This window comes from Lissotriton helveticus, chromosome 8 (genome assembly GCF_964261635.1).
Source record: "Lissotriton helveticus chromosome 8, aLisHel1.1, whole genome shotgun sequence".
NCBI classification, from domain to species: Eukaryota; Metazoa; Chordata; class Amphibia; order Caudata; family Salamandridae; genus Lissotriton; species Lissotriton helveticus.
Window position 1 is genome coordinate 1687193558 of NC_136069.1, and position 15994 is coordinate 1687209551.

At 44.4% G+C, this 15994-nt stretch overlaps 1 protein-coding gene across 2 annotated transcripts in view; it reads left to right on the top strand.

Moving 5' to 3' along the window:
• LCMT2 (leucine carboxyl methyltransferase 2) overlaps nucleotides 1-15994 on the top strand; it is a 68177-nt gene that overhangs the window by 42852 nt on the left and 9331 nt on the right. For both annotated transcript variants that reach the window (XM_078658773.1, XM_078658774.1), the window contains 4 exons: nucleotides 1891-1978; nucleotides 2826-3077; nucleotides 3511-3729; nucleotides 8439-8536. In XM_078658773.1, coding sequence (XP_078514899.1) covers nucleotides 1891-1978; nucleotides 2826-3077; nucleotides 3511-3729; nucleotides 8439-8536 — 657 coding nt within the window. The remainder of the gene's footprint in view (nucleotides 1-1890; nucleotides 1979-2825; nucleotides 3078-3510; nucleotides 3730-8438; nucleotides 8537-15994) is intronic.

Sequence of the window (15994 nt, forward strand, 5' to 3'; positions counted from 1 at the left end):
ATGTGATGTCTGAGCCGTATTAATGTATTTAAGACCTATTCGTTACCGTCACTCTGAAATTTTGTTTACCGCGTGCTGGGCTTCTTTTAGAGATGCTCTTGCACTTCAATAAATACAAATGCAGCGCTTCGATGCTGTGAGGCGAATGCAAGAGCTACACACAAAACATTAATTACATCTCCAAGACCGATATAAATAGGATGGGGCAGCGGCGTAGGTCTCTGGTCTCTCAATAAAAGGTGCGCCGTAGGGCGCGGACGGGCCGCATCACTGGAGAGGTGCTGAAGCGATCAGAGCGAGCGTAGAGCTTTTATTTAGGTTTAACCCCTTCGCTGCGGGGGTTAATCTCCCGCTGTGCTGGGGGGTAGGGGGGCGCGCACGGCGCCAGCATGCTCATGACGAGCTGAGCTCGTCATGAGGCACGGCGCTCCTGTGCTCATGACGAGCTCAGCTCGTCACAGGTGCATTACCTGCCGTGGACCGCTCAGCACAGCAGGGGAATTATCCCTGCATGTGAGCGTTCCACGGCTCATGACGAGCTCAGCTCGTCATGAGCATGAAAGAGGTTAATGCGAATGAACAGATCATTTCCACGCCTGGCTGCGCGCGGGTGATGGCTGTTTACACACTAACGTGCACTCCACTTGTCGATCTTCAGAATCTTTAAGCGCCGAGACACCCCCGGGTAATTGCACGCTATACAAATTGCCAAAACATAAACATAAACATGATGCTCAGGTGCCAAGAAATACATTTAAGCTCCGTTGGCACGCACGTGCCAGATGTCGGGAGCTGAAAAGATTAACAGAGCGGAGAAATGTTTTCATATCTCGGAAAACGCAGCAGTCCAAATAACGTAATTACACAACGTGAGCGCAAACCATAAGCCTGCTAACAAAAGAAATTCCAAAGTTAACCAATGGCAAGTGGCAGGAGAAATTACCCTTGATATTGTATTTACTACAGGTCTTGCGACAGCTCATACACGGTCTAGGCTCGACCTAAAAATGGGCATTTAAATGGCTACTCTTGTAAATACAGTTTGATGCAGCTGACCTTCTTACAGTGCATGCTGTTTTGTATGAGAATCGGACAGTCAAAAGCTTGCTTCCTAATCGTAAATTCTTTTAAATGCTTAAGTGAGAGGACAGAATGTTATAACAAAAAAAACAAAGCCTTTTGGAAGCGCGAGGGGATTGGAATACCCTCAGACTAACTGAAGCCTTTGTTCACAGCCAGAGCTGTAAACAAAGAAACATTGGAATGTTGGAGCTCCAGGCTTATACCAGCCATTAGAAGCCTGGAGCACTTCATTGGTTTCAATGGAGCTCCCAGCATTCCAATGTTCTAATAACATTTATGACCAGCTCCCGCCTCTCTCTTGGTCACCAGAAGAGTCCCTTGCACTGAGCGGAGCTCAGAGTCCCAGCTGTCAGATGCATACAAATGGAACACTTATTTTGCGCTGCTGCTGCAGCAAAGAAAGAGCAAGGACGATGGTTAACAGGGGTCTTTAAAGGGACGGATGGACTGCGATTCGTGGACCTGTGAACTCATGGGAACTTTAGTTTAAAGTTTGTTTAATGTTGATTGGCAGCTGTATTTTTGTCAGTAAAGAGAAGCATAATCCTCGCCTTCGTGTCTTTGATACAATTGAACAATTTTTGATGCAATTGCTAGAGTTTTATTTATTCTACCTGCACCTTCGGCATCTTGTGGGTTTACCAGGTTCCTGTTCGAGTACCTTGGCATGTTTTCTGTGTGTGTGTGTGAGTGGAGAGTTCTCTCTCGTAAGGACAAAAGGGCTCTGTGCCTTGGAGTATTAGTAAAGGATTGGTTTCTCGTTCTTTTGTCCCAGTTCATTCACCTGGTCTTTTTATGTTGTTTTAGGAGTGGCACCTGAAGTGCTCTCATTACATCATACTGACGGCGTCAAAGGGCGGTCTGGCTCAGATTCTGTCTTCGCCCAGCTCTACAGGTGAGCAGTTTCTGTGCTGACCCATGATCATAAAGCACTGTAGGCAAGAGATGTTGTTGAAATCACCAGGTAACGCTCTGCAGGTGAAGTGTCCTGGTCTCTCTGCTGTGTCCGACTCTACCCTGTGAGGCTCTGCATGTGAGATGTCCTTTTCTCTTGGCCATGGATGGCTCTGCCGATGAGTTCCATGGTCTCTCAGCCATAAGAGACTCTGCAGATGAGAGGTCCTGGTATCTCTGCTGTGGGAGGCTCTGCAGGTGAGATGTCCTGGTCTCCCTCCCATGAGTGGTGACCGAGGGTGGCAGTGTGTCTTCTTCTGGGGTACAGATGTTTTCACTTCCACACTGATGTACGTATGGATTCTCACGTCTCCCCTGGAAGTGTCCATCCAAACCCTGCTCTATGCCTTTGGTATTTTGCCTCCTTTGTATGTGAGACGTGTGGGTAGTGTTTAACTTGTGCGTCTGTCCTTCACTGTATAAGGGTGAATAGGTGTCCATTTGCGATACCAGTACTTGAGCCATGCTCTTGTTGGTCTCCTTGTTATCATAGGTGAATATTCCAAACCCCCTTTACCCCCAAAGACTCAATTTTGATAAATGCATTAAAAAACCTTCCAGTCACTTGCTCCTGCCAGGGGTACCCTGCTGGTGACAGAAATAAAATGTGAGGTTAGTGAAACTTAGCAGCAGGTTTTCCTGCGAGGTCTGTGCTGTGGTCCCAGGTGTGGGTATTCCAGGATGTATTTATTCTCCTATGTCACTGACTTCTCCTCGCGCTCTACCTCTAGACCAGTGCTCACACTACCCACAGGTTTAAGCGCTAATGGGGCTCGCTTTGCTTGAAGGTTTCACTGTTGCTGACATCCCTGAGATCTGCAATTCCATCCCGGCCAGAGAGTGTCCCATGGCCCAACCACACACTGGACCCCGGAGGTTTGGCCACCAGTCGGCTCTCATCGGACCAGGCGTGGTCATCAGCACCGGAGGCTTTGGAGAGAAGAATGGACACCATGAACGTCTGCGGGACATTCATATCCTCATTAGACGTGGTCAGGATTGGGTGACCGACTGCGTGCTCGCAAGCGAAGACCAATGGGGTGAGGAGAATTAGGACAAAATGCTAGCTTCTGCACTATGGTTTTCCTTTAACCACCACCTAGGAATTTGCCTTTCAAGGTGCTGTAAGTGAAAAAGGGAAGGGCTTGCAGGCAGAGCAGGTGTTCAGGGTTGGAATAACTAGGGGTTTGCAGAGTAGCTCAGGTTGGTTACAGAGGGCTTGTAAGTCAGTACTGAAATACAGAACAACTTCTCTTTTCCTTCAAGTGTAAAGAGGAAACATGATTATCTGCATATTTTCATATTTTATTGGACTGTGATATAAAATAAGGAATTTCATTTTTTATGTTTTTCATTTTGAGGAATTTGTAGCGCTCTAACCAGATCCAGCAATCTTCGTGCTTTAAAGATTGTAATAATTATGAAGGCCCTCTACCGTGTGTTTGTGATGTTTTTCCTGTTTCGTCTCTTTAGATGCTCGCATGTTCCACACCATGACGTGGCTGCCGGATTCCAAGTGTTGTCTGGTGCTGGGGGGACGGCTGTCTCCTTTACAGCCTTGCTCCGAGATATTGCGTTTGGAATGGGAGGAGTCTGCTGAACCCAACACTTGCCGGGTGGATATACTAACAACCAGTCATGAAGAAGAACCTCCTCGTTGGCGTCACTCTGCTACAGAGGTGTTCTTTCGTGGTGAGTCTCCCTCAGGGTAACATCTGGTCGTACTGTGGGTTTTTATGTGACGTAGACTCAAAACATATGAGTTGAATCCTGTTCCACCCCTTATGAATTTGCCAGTTCCAATCAGGTGCATGTCTTTCATCTTGCAATATTAACTTTTTGACTTTTATTCAGAAGCTCACTCACGCTTCACTTCCTCCTCTGAATCTGTACCCTTTAAATGCTTACTTGCCTATCTTTGTATTTTTACCATCTCATCCTTCTTCCACTTACTCTGTCTCTCCTCAGCTTAACTCCCCAATTCTCCATACTTTGTTTCTTCAACATGATTTTCCTGTTTCCTGGTTCATTTCCCTTTACCGCTTCCTATTCCTGCCTGGTCACCAAAGATGTAAAAGACAGACTACCACAAAGTGTTTTTTTTCTTCGTATAATAACCACAACCCATTCTTCTTTTATTGAAAGATTTAGGTTAGAACTGGCACCATTGGCGTGGATCTCCCTTCCATTTTTCACTTTTGTCTCCTCTGTTTTTTCTGGTGTTAGATGCTCTGGGCGCTGTGCCACTGCCATTCAGTGCCTCAGCGCAAATGCTCCCTATTGTAAATTGACTATTACATTCTGTAATCCTAATTGACCCAAGGAACCTGATAGGAAAGGCGAATTTAGTATGCCTGAGCCCAGAATATTAAAGTGCATCTGGTAGTGAAGATTATTTCTATATTCTGTGGTTGAAAATACCACTTTTAGAAATTGGGTATTTTCTTGCCTAAACCTTCCAGTGTGCTCTGGTGTATTGGCTGTCTGGGTTTGGAGGGACAGGGCAGGCTGAGCCCGACCTGGAATAAATATGGAGATCTGCACTTGGAGTTATGGGAGGGGTGATCCTTTGATCTGAGCAGGGCTGTGCCTGTCAAGGTGAATGATGGCTCCACCTCCCACTATGCGTCTGATGGCAGACCCCCTCTTCCTGAAAGGCCAGATGCCGCCTTGTAAACAAAGTGCTCCAGGACGACACCAAAGTGGTTCTGGCTGGGTTCAGTGATTTGTGATTATTTGAGAACAAAGACTTTTGGGGTATAAAGATCTTACTAAAACCCCTGCACAGTGTGTTACTTGTGGGTGTCAAGATGAACCTCTGTCTGTGTAACTAGAGGGAAAGGACTTTGAAACTTTTCTCCATCTTGCTGAAGCAACTACTCAAGGGCCTGATTTGAGCTTGCCTCCTGCTGAAGTCTTGGAGACATTGGACTTCACCCATCAGCCGTCCGGATTCCTATGTGAGGGGAATTCTACTCACAGGTGAGGCCTCTGTTGAGAATTCCAGAGCCTCTGGTTCTACTGCGGGGAACGTGGGCTGAAAGTCATCGTATCGCTAGTGTGGGCCGCTGCAGCTGAGGAGCAGCGCCGCTGAGTACCCGCATTTGCTGTACTACGAAAATCAGCGCTATCGCTATTGTGGGCCACCGCAGCTGAGGGGCTGTTCCCGATGAGAGCCCGAATTTGCCTGTGTTACCAAAGTCATCGTTATCGCTATTGTGAGCCGCTGCAGCTGAAGAGCTGTTGCCGCTGAGAGCATGCATTTGCCGTCCTGCGAGAATCATCACTATCGCTATTGTGGGCCGCCGCAGCTGAGGAAGCTGTTGTCGCTGAGAGCCCGCATTTGCCTGTGTTACCAAAGTCATCGCTATCATTATTGTGGGCCGCTGCAGCTGAGGAGCTTTGCCGCTGAGTGCCCGCATTTGCCATCCTATGAGAATCATCGCAATCGCTATTGTGGGCCGCTGCAGCCGAGGAGCTGTGCCGCAGAGTGCCCGCACTAGTCACCACTTCGAGGATCTTGTTATCACCTGCGTGTGCGGCTGGGTGCCCGCCTTTACACCCAGTCCCAGGATTATCGTGAGTGAATGCCACAGATCGCTACAGCCGGGAGCTGTGGCTACTGCGATTTTGCCTGTCATCACCGCGGCTTACTTGTGAGGTCGCGATGCAGGCATCAGCTCGATGACTGTCCTCCAGTGGCGTCAACGAGACTGGGGTTGCGGTGCGGACTGAGGCGGTGCTTGTGGCAGTGCTGACGGTCACGGTGCAAAGGACCATGTCGGTCGATGGGAGCTTGTGTCTGTCGGCCCAGACTGTGGTGTGGGATGAGGCGGTGCATCATGTGACTTGCGAGCGGTGCCCCCAAACCACGGTGCGTTCACGGGTGTCCAGGTCAGCGAGCAGTGACGTCATCTGTGAGACCATGGCGGCAGAGTGTCTCGAGGGGGTGCGGAGTGCGGTGCCCACAGGTCGCGTTGCAAGCAGCGCCTCGGTGGTGGCAGCAGTTGTCGTAGGTGAGACCAGGGTTGCGCTGCGAAGTGCGGCATTGCCCTCTGCAGTGCCTTCAAGACACGGAACCAGCAGCAGTGTCGGTGATGATGTTGGCTACTTTACCCTCTATGGCAACTGAAAACCATGGTTCCAGAAGCGTTACCCAGAGGTATGTGAAGCCTATTTATTTATGTATTTATTTTAGGAGTTTTATATAATCCTGGACCCGAGGGTATCAGAGCGCTTCACAACATGCACACTTATGAGCAAATAGACGGTATAGATAATTGATAATACATGAGGGTTTGGGCCAGGTAACGAACGCACACAGAAGGGGAAAAGGGCAGGCAGGAGGCTGCAGGACAGATCAGACGAGCATCTGAGCGGATTCATTATTCAATTATGACGGGAGTCCAAAAAAAAACACATTTTTTGATTCGGGACGGTGTTGTCAGTCTTTAAGTTAAGGAGAGGAGGAGAGCCGGCTAAAGTGTTTTTTTTATTGGTTGTTATCGGCTCCCGCAAGATTGTTCGAGGAAGAGGACTTTGAGTAGGTTCTTGAATTTTGGAAACGAAGGGGTCGTTCTGATGTGGGGGGAATGGAGTTCCAGATTTTAGGGGAGTTTCCAGCAAATGATTTGGCTGCGTTTTTTTGCTTACGTGTTTTCAGCGGGATGAGTAGCATAGTGTTGGAGCTCCTGAGACTTCTGGACTGGCAGCCTAAGATGTCCTGAGTCTTTGTCAGTCCGGTCCTTTCACTGCCCAAGGCAGTAGCAGCAACTACAGGCCAACCCAGGAAAGCAATACCACAGCAAAGGGGGCAGAACTCCGAGAACACCTCACGATTCTGTATCTTAAAAATACAATATCTGCTACCCAGCTTTCTAAGCCAGCCAACTTCAATATAAACAAAAGAAAAAAATAAATAAGTAAGTAAGCGTGGCTCACTATACTTAAAGCAGACCGCACTGCTAAATTAAATAAAGAAACGCGGCCGTTCTAGTGAAAGCGGACCACCATTACAAAATAAAATAAGCGGGGTGTGCTACGAATAGTGGGTGGTATAGCTCAAATCATTAAAAAAATGGGAAGATGGCAACAGGAGGACACGGCGCCGCCTGGGGTCCGTAAGCAAGCTGTCGCCATTGTGACAAAAATATAGTGCATCCTGACTAATGAAGGACACAGTGTAACGCCGCAAGTGAAAAATCCAGTCCGGGTGGGCCGGGCCAAAAGGAGACGGGGCTGGATCAAATAAGCCTCATTTTCAATCGGAGGCTAGCGTTCAGCATAAAGGATGACAGCAGCCACTCCACTTCGGAAATGTGCTCGATTTCAAATGCCCTTGCAGAGCGAGCTGAGACCTAAAAAGGGTATATTTGAAAGCTTTATGCTTCTGCCACAAGATCTTGAACCTGAAAGAACTCGGATATCTTCATCCCCTGGTTATTCGTATCCTCTTAGCAGATATCTCTAGTGTGTGCAAGCAGCACTCACTGTGATCCCCAGAAAGAGCACGGATGGGAGGTCGCTCGTTCGTAGTTCTGGCTGCTAAACTGTGGACAACGCTCCCAGCCAATCTGAGACGGGAACGCTCAGAAGTTGCCTTTTGGAAGACACCTAAGACTGGCTTTTTAGACAATCTTAAATAGGCCCAGCTATGTGTGTTGGACCACTGTTGCACGGGAATCCTAGGGCGGGGTCACTCCGAAGGTAGTATCCGGGTGCTTCACAAACTCGCTAACATAACAAATACACTCTTGTGTGGTTCAAAGCAACTGTATAGCTTTTGAACTAAAATCAGTTCCTTTATTTCAAGGGCAAGGCGTACATTTTCACATTGCACCGCACATCTGTTGTCTGCAAAAACAAAGTGGTTTATGTTTACTTAGTAATGCAAAGACTTGAACCATGATCCTGGCTTTGGCTCACAACCATTGTGTGGTTCTATGCAAAATTGTGGCATTGTGTAATATAAAGTGTGTCTTGTAGTTTAAACTCTACAGTATTCGGTTTAGTCTTGAGTGCAAGTTCTCCCACCATTATCTACCCTGTCCCATCATCTTTCCATTTCTGTAATGCTATTTCATTATGATCCCACCCAATGTATTTGAGATACTGTTGCTTTAATGAAAACTTTCTCCGTATAGTGCTCTGCTACTCCATAAACTTGGAAAAACTTAAGATCAAATAACAAACGTATACATTTTATACAGTGTTGTGACTGATAATTTTTCAGTGCGTAAACCCATAAACAATCTTGCCAACATAGCTGTTTTTCGCACAGTGTGAGTCGATGATGGTCAGTCTGGTTATCCCTACGAGCACTGATGTTATGTTGACAATGACAGTGCTGTGTCTTTCAGGTTGGCCAGAGTTAGAGACTTCTTGTTTTTGGTGTGTTTCAGGTGACATCTACCTATTTGTGTATGGAGGCCGCGCTGTCGTGGACAACGTGTTCGAGGATTGGCATTTCCTGCACTCGAAGAAGCTGAGCTGGGAGAAGGTAGGTGTGTGTGTGATGAACCCAAAGGAGCAGTACTCTATAATGGTTATTCAATCCCTGGTGCTGGACATTCCTGCTGCCACCAACAAGACCTTCGCCTGTCCTCGCAGGGCCGGTGCTCACACTTACAGTTGTTATTTTGTACCGTTGCTTTACGGAGCCTATTTAATAACATTGCCTCTGCTATTAATGTTGGGAACTCAGTAATCTCTTTAAAGACCCTCAATTATCATTATCAAGTTACTGCCTCTTTAAAAAAAGAAAGGGCGATTTTATGTCCTCGAAGCTAAATACGGCGCACAAAATTATATTTATACGCGCAGTATACAGTTGGCAAAATAGCATACCAAGCAGTACGTAAGTTCTCGCTGGGAATCTTCTCTAAAGGGGACTCGCAGAGAGCCAGGATGTAAATCATGTAACCTACAGAAAGGTCACTACCTCTGCTGTGCGACCCTTTGCTCACCTGCAGGTCCTAAGCTATGCAACTCGCCCTGCCCCTACCAAGCCTACTGCAATAACAAGGACTCTTAACTGTCAATATAGTGAGGCCTACAGACATTGACAAAGTAGTCACAATCAATATGAAATAAAAGGATGAACAAGTGTAAGGGAAACATAACTGATAATATTAAAGCAAACAAACAATACAGTGAATTCACATTCACGAAAGAGGTGCTAGAAGCAACCACAAAGACACTACTCCATGTTCAACCAAATGGAGACAACAGACCCAGAGCAAACGATTAATATAGGAAGGGAAAGTCTGTTTATTGCAGGAATCTCAGCATCATTATACATCATGGGCTTCAAAGGGCTCAGTAGGTCTCAAAGGCTCATGAATCACCACTGGTAGCTGAGGGAGGCTCCCACAAGACCCCTTAAACAGTGATTTATCATCTGTGTTATTCACTTTTCAATGCAGAAAATCTCTGTAAACATAAAAGTGAAGGGGCCACCCTTGATCATAGGATCCTGGATACTTCTGAACAGTCTGCCTGACCCTTGCATTCGATAAGGAACAGAGTTCATAGCGGGATACTGGAGAACCGAGGAATCCGGGAAGCATGAAGGACCCGGGATCCCTGTCCCTCGGGAAACATTACGCTAGGTTTCTGTGTTGTTGTGATTATAAATCTGTGCTGCAGAGACCCTAAATGGACTCCAACCTTGGCCCTAGCTCTGAGGCCCTTTAACTGGATCCTTTGTTCTTTGGGTCTGTTCTATTTATTTTTCTAGATTACATTTGCTGTTGTCAATAAAAACAAACATTTATTTTCTCCAATTCACTGGATAGCACCTTTTAAATAACTACTTGTGCCTTGCTTTATCAAAGTTTGAAACGCCAAGACTCAAGTGTTCAACGATAAGTCTCTTGCAGTGTCAAGATCCAGTGAGGACTGTGTGTCATAAAGCGAGCAGGGCGATAGTACTCAAGGGCCTGGGACTCTAGTGGTAAAAGACAAGTACTCAACAATGGACTGTCCCAGCTGCTACAGAACCTGGAGTAAAGTTATATCCGCAGATTCCTTAACTTAGAATACCCCCAGACGTCTGACTAGATTCGGAAAACTTTTTTGCCAGCAGTACCTATGCACTCAGGGGGGTTATCGTCGCCCAGCTCCGTCCTGACGTTTTCCAGGGAAGTGACGTCACTGGAGCCATTAAGGACACCCCACCCCCGGCGTGCTGAAGTCAGTTTTTCTTCTTTTACGCGTCCCAACGCGGATCCGGGAAAAGAGGTTACCTCGGTCCTGTTTTTTGTTTTTCAGGCTTTCCCGACGCATTGACATCCGACTACGGTATACAGACATAATATCGATTCCAAAATATAGAATAGCACAAATATCGAAGTCAAAATATAGAATGGACAAAATATCGAATGGACAGAATATATTCGTGAAAAATATCGAATTGAAGGTAAGAAATGTAATATTGATTTTTAAAATATAGAGTTAAAATATCAATATATAATATAGGTATTAAAAATATCGAATTTTTAATATCAAATTATTTAAAGTGTTTTTTTATGTTATGGTATTTAATTGTTGCGTAATTTAATTCTGTAGCGGATTGTGGGTTTATAGGGGAATAGGGTGGGAAGTAATTTAATTGTAATTAATTAAATATGTTAATTTATTTATTGGTATTGATTTTTAATTAATTGTTAATTAATTTTTAATTGGTAATTAATACATTTTTAATTGGTAGTTATTTTTTATTAATTGATTATTTGATAATTATGTTAATTTTATTAATTTTATTTTCCGTAGCGGGTTGTGTTTATAGGGGAATAGGGTGGGAAGTAATTTAATTGTAATAATTAAATAAGTTAATTTTTTTACATTCATTGTTAATTATTAATTTGTAATTACTTTTTAATTGGTAATTAATTTTTATTAATTGATCAATTGATAATTATGTTAATGTTATTAATTTATTTTCCGTAGCGGGTTGTGTGTTTATAGGGGAATAGGGTGGGAAGTAATTTAATTGTAATTAAATCATTTTTATTTATTTATTGGTTTTTATTTTTAATTTATTGTTAATTAATTGTTAATTGTTCATTAATATGTATTAATAGGAAAATAATTTTCATAACTAATATTATTTGTATTTTTAATTGATTAATTATTACATAATTATAAATTGCTAATTAATTTTAATTTTTTGGGGTATTGATATTTAATTTATGTTTATTAATATATTAAATCTTTACTTTCCCTACTGTTAAACTCACTAGAGTGGGAATAGTAATTTTTATCCCTACGCTATCCAACGCTTTCCCTACTGTTGCACTCTCTGGAGTGGGAATAGTAATTTTTACCCCTACGCTATCCAACGCTTTGCCTACTGTTGCACTCTCTGTAGTGGGAATAGTAATTTTTACCCCTACGCTATCCAACGCTTTCCCTACTGTTGCACTCTCTGGAGTGGGAATAGTAAATTTTACCCTCCTGCTATCCAACGCTTTCCCTACTGTTGCACTCACTGGAGTGGGAATATTAATTTTTACCCCTAAGCTATCCAACGCGTTCCCTACTGTTGCACTCACTGGAGTGGGAATAGTAAATTTTACCCTTCCGCTATCCAACGCTTTCCCCACTGTTGCACTCACTGGAGTGGGAATAGTAATTTTTACCCCTACGCTATACAACGGTTTTCCTACTGTTGCACTCACTGGAGTGGGAATAGTAATTTTTACCCCTATGCTATCCAATTCTTTCCCTACTGTTGCACTCACTGGAGTGGGAATAGTAATTTTTACCCTCCCGCTATCCAATGCTTTCCCTACTGTTGCACTCACTGGATTGGGAATAGTAATTTTTACCCCTACGCTATCCAACGCTTTCCCTACGGTTGCACTCACTGGAGTGGGAATAGTCATTTTTACCCTCCCGCTATCCAACGCTTTCCCTACTGTTGCACTCACTGGAGTGGGAATGGTAATTTTTATCTCTACGCTATCCAACGTTTACCCTACTGTTGCAGTCGCTGAAGTGGTAATAGTAAATTTTACCCTCCCACTCTCCTACGGTAAAAATATTGTATATTTTTTATTAATATTATGTTAATATATATAATGTGTTAAAAGTTCAATGATATGTTTATTTGTTTTAACTTAAATTAATTATTTAATAATTTTCAAGTTATTTAAGTATTTTTAAGTATGTTTTAGGTAATTATAGTTATTTCATTAATTTAAAATTACTTTTAAGACATTTAAAGAAATTTGATATTTTCACTAACTATATATTTTTTTTCGATATTTTTGATTCAATATTTTTGTACTTACCTGTTTGTAGATAGGAATTCTATGTTTTTGCTTTCTATATTTTCTCTTTGATATTTTGGGTATTCTATATTTGTGTATTCTATATTTTGTCAGTGATCCCTGACTACAGTGTGTGATGCCTTTGTGCTTCAAGGCATGTGAATCCTGTACGCAGAAGATGTCGTTGACGGATCCACACACGATCTGTATGTGGTGCTTGGGAGATCACCACGACTCGGATGAGTGCGATGCCTGCCCACGGCTGAAACCGAAGTCACTGCGGGAACGTCACACGAAGTTGCTGTCCGCCCGGATGTCCCGTTCGGAGTCCTCACGCCTCAGGTCTCCTTCCCGTGCGGGGGTCAGGTTGGGATAGGCCGTGGAGTCGTTCCCGCCGACGTCAATCTCCTGCCGCAGGTAAGCACAAGAAAAATAAATCGCAGAGGTCGCCGACCACATCCTCCACTAACCGTTCATCGGTTAGGGGAGGATGTAGAGGCAGAATCTGAGGAGGCCCATGTGGGTTTGCCACCCCCAGGGTTGTTTCGCTGTCCTTGTGCGCGGGACCCCATGCACTGGCAGGGCCTTGGATGCTCTCAGGCTGTTGAGCCCCCACGTTTTGGTGGCAGGATTAGCCTCATGCCATCCGTACGGATTATCTGTTGTCGCCACATCGAATGGCCACGGTGGCTAGTGCAGCTTTTGCGAGGGCAGTTCGCAGGGCTACGGTCAGCCACCCTCCGTTTCTCTGCCCTCTGGTCCCTTGCTGGATATACTCCACTTGGGCACAGTGGAAGTGGAGCCCTTGTTGCCTTTTGGCGAGTCGTTGTATGACGTTCTTCTCGGGACTTGGGCAAAGCCCTCTTCGGGGGACCTGGTAAATCATGCTATTGCACATTGACATCTTCCTGCTCTAGAAGACCCTGTCTGTCGCTCCACCCTAGGGCTCAAGGGCTGGTAATTCAGGCGGCTTTAGTCTCGCTGCCTTCGGCCCCATATCTGTTACTCCCTCCCACTTGGGCGTCTCGATGGTTGGGGTCGTGTGGCCGCCATGTATTTGCGTCCACCAGTGCAGGCCTTAGATCCCTGAACACGTCTTGCATGTTTGCATGGGCTACTTCTGCCTTTTGGGACTCGGTAGAGCGCCTCCTTACCTCTCTTACAGAGGGTCCTCGGACTGACCTGGAACTGTTGATTTGTGATGGCCAAGAAATGGCGCAATTTTCCATTCGGCCGGCAATGGACCCTACTGATTCGGTGGGTCGAGCCATGGCCCAGTCAGTTGCTCTGTGTCTCCATGCCTGGCTGTGCGATGGCTGTTTCCCTGCCAACGTCCAGGAGTGTCTTAGGAATTTGCACTTTGATGGGGTCACCTTGTTCGACAGACATGCTGACTAGGCGGTTCAGCGTCTCATGTCTGAGTTTCCATGAGTTCCATGATTTGTAGTCCTTGTTATGGACTTTGGCTTTTAGTTTCAGTATGTTCACTGCTTTTTCTGGTGCTCCGTCTCTGGGTTTGAGACGTTATTACCCAGACGGACTGTGCAGCTTTTCGCCGTCTTGTCCTTCTTTTGTTACAGCTGGTCAGCTGTTTCTACATTTCTTTTTTTAGCCCTATGTATATGAGCTCGGCTCAAGAGGTTTCCCTTGCTTTTATAGGGATGTGCCATAAGTGAGGTACTTGTCAGCTATTGTATATCTGCTCTTCCTGGCACTGGAAGTTTCAACGACTCCTGCTGTGTCTTCTTAAGATACTACTCTTTTGTCAACACTCTTCCTGTTGTTGTAGGATATCCCCTCTAGTGAGACCCACAGAGTTGGTGCGGTTCTCTCCTGGGGGCTATATGTTGTAGTCTACGGTTGGTCCGTAGCTTTTTCCTGTCTCTGTGGCATGTGTGTACACACAGGATATGTTCACTGTCGCAGGGTGCCGGCGGTGTACCTGACTCCCCTGTCTTGGCTGCGTCCTATTCTGAATTCTTGGTGTGGGAAAGTGCTTACATCTTCTCTCATGGCTCGGCCCCTGTGGGGTTTTTGTCTATGGGCAGTGGAATTTCTGCCAGCTAAATTTCTGCTGCATGTTACCTTGTACCCTTTTCCTTATGCCCTCCCCTGCAGGGACTTCGGTCTGTTTGCTTATTACACACAGGGGTTCAGGTCCTTCCGCTTCTGTGGATGGTTTCTGACTCACTATGGCCTAATTGTTAGGGGCTGTCACTCTTATACCAAGATTCTGTGTTCCACTCCAGGTGTTTCACTGGTTGTGAGTTACCAATTATAACTAAAGGCACTGTTGGTTTCATTTGTGTATGTTACGGTTCAAGTATTCTTCAGGTTACTCGCTATTATACAGTGTCTGTATGGGACGGTATATACTTTTTTGTAGCAGACCTCTGTGTATTTCTCATTCCTTTCTCGTGAGTGTAGTGGTCAGTGTTACCTATTTTGGAAAATATTATGCACCAGGCACAGTGCTGATTAATTATAGAGAAGCATGTAAACTCTAGACACACAAAAATATAGTGCACATCATGACAACTGACATACAAAAGTATACACAAATATTTTGTTTTTATTAATCGTTTTTTTGAGATAGAAAAATATATATATTATAAAAACAATTCATATATAATAAATTCCAATGTATGAACAAATACACATGACAGATGATATTGTGCAAATTAGAACCACATATTAATACACATTATGGTGTAACCTAAGAGCAATATGACTTCAATTAATATATGCAGAATGATCAAAACAAGTTATGTAACTCATAATAATCTGCATACGCAATATTAGACTGGAAATGATTTAAGCCGTATGTAAAACACTGGTAATGTTTGTTGAATACCAACGCGTTTCGGGAAAGCCTTCTTCAGGATTTTCATACCAGTGGTTACTCTGTTCAGTCTTTAGATGGTATCTTTAAATGCAACCAACCCTCATTGTTTGAAGTTGGACACTCTATTTACCTGTTCTGTATATCTCTTCATTCATGAAAATTATGATTTAAATCTTTAAAATGGTCTTGTGCCATGAGAGTCCACACGAAGTAATCCTCCTACCTCTTCTATTATGGTGTGTCCCTTTAATGGCCTCTGACTTAATATCCTGTTCGGTACTATCGATTGGAGGCTTAGAGGATGAATAATTAACCTTAAAAATACAGAAAAAACTGTCCACAGGAGCGAATTAATATACTTTTGACTTTGCTGAGGTATTAGTTTCAGATAGGATAGATTTAAGCCTCGATATGGCCGTGTAGGTCGCGCATGCCTCAGAACGATTGACAAACAAATATTTTATGAGAATTGTATTTATAAATATATATTTTTTTCTATCTCAAAAAAATGATTAGCCCTTATGGCTACCCCATACGAGGCATAGGTCTTATTGACTGTTGCTTTCAACCCCCTTTTAGGCAAATTTGCAAAACTTGAAGCGATCGTTAACCTCCTTGACGCTTCAATTTGGTACCCGATTCTGGTAAGCGCCCGATTTACTTGTTGCCACACGATCAATTCCAGATCACCACGATTACTGATAGTCGTTTCTTTATAGGATACCTTCATTCGTACTTGCACTGCAATCATCACCGTTAATAGAGCGCCCTCTGTGTCTCTCACGGTAAGCCTCTTGAAACGGACACCAAGTCCTTTTATGTAACCGCTCCACTGTAA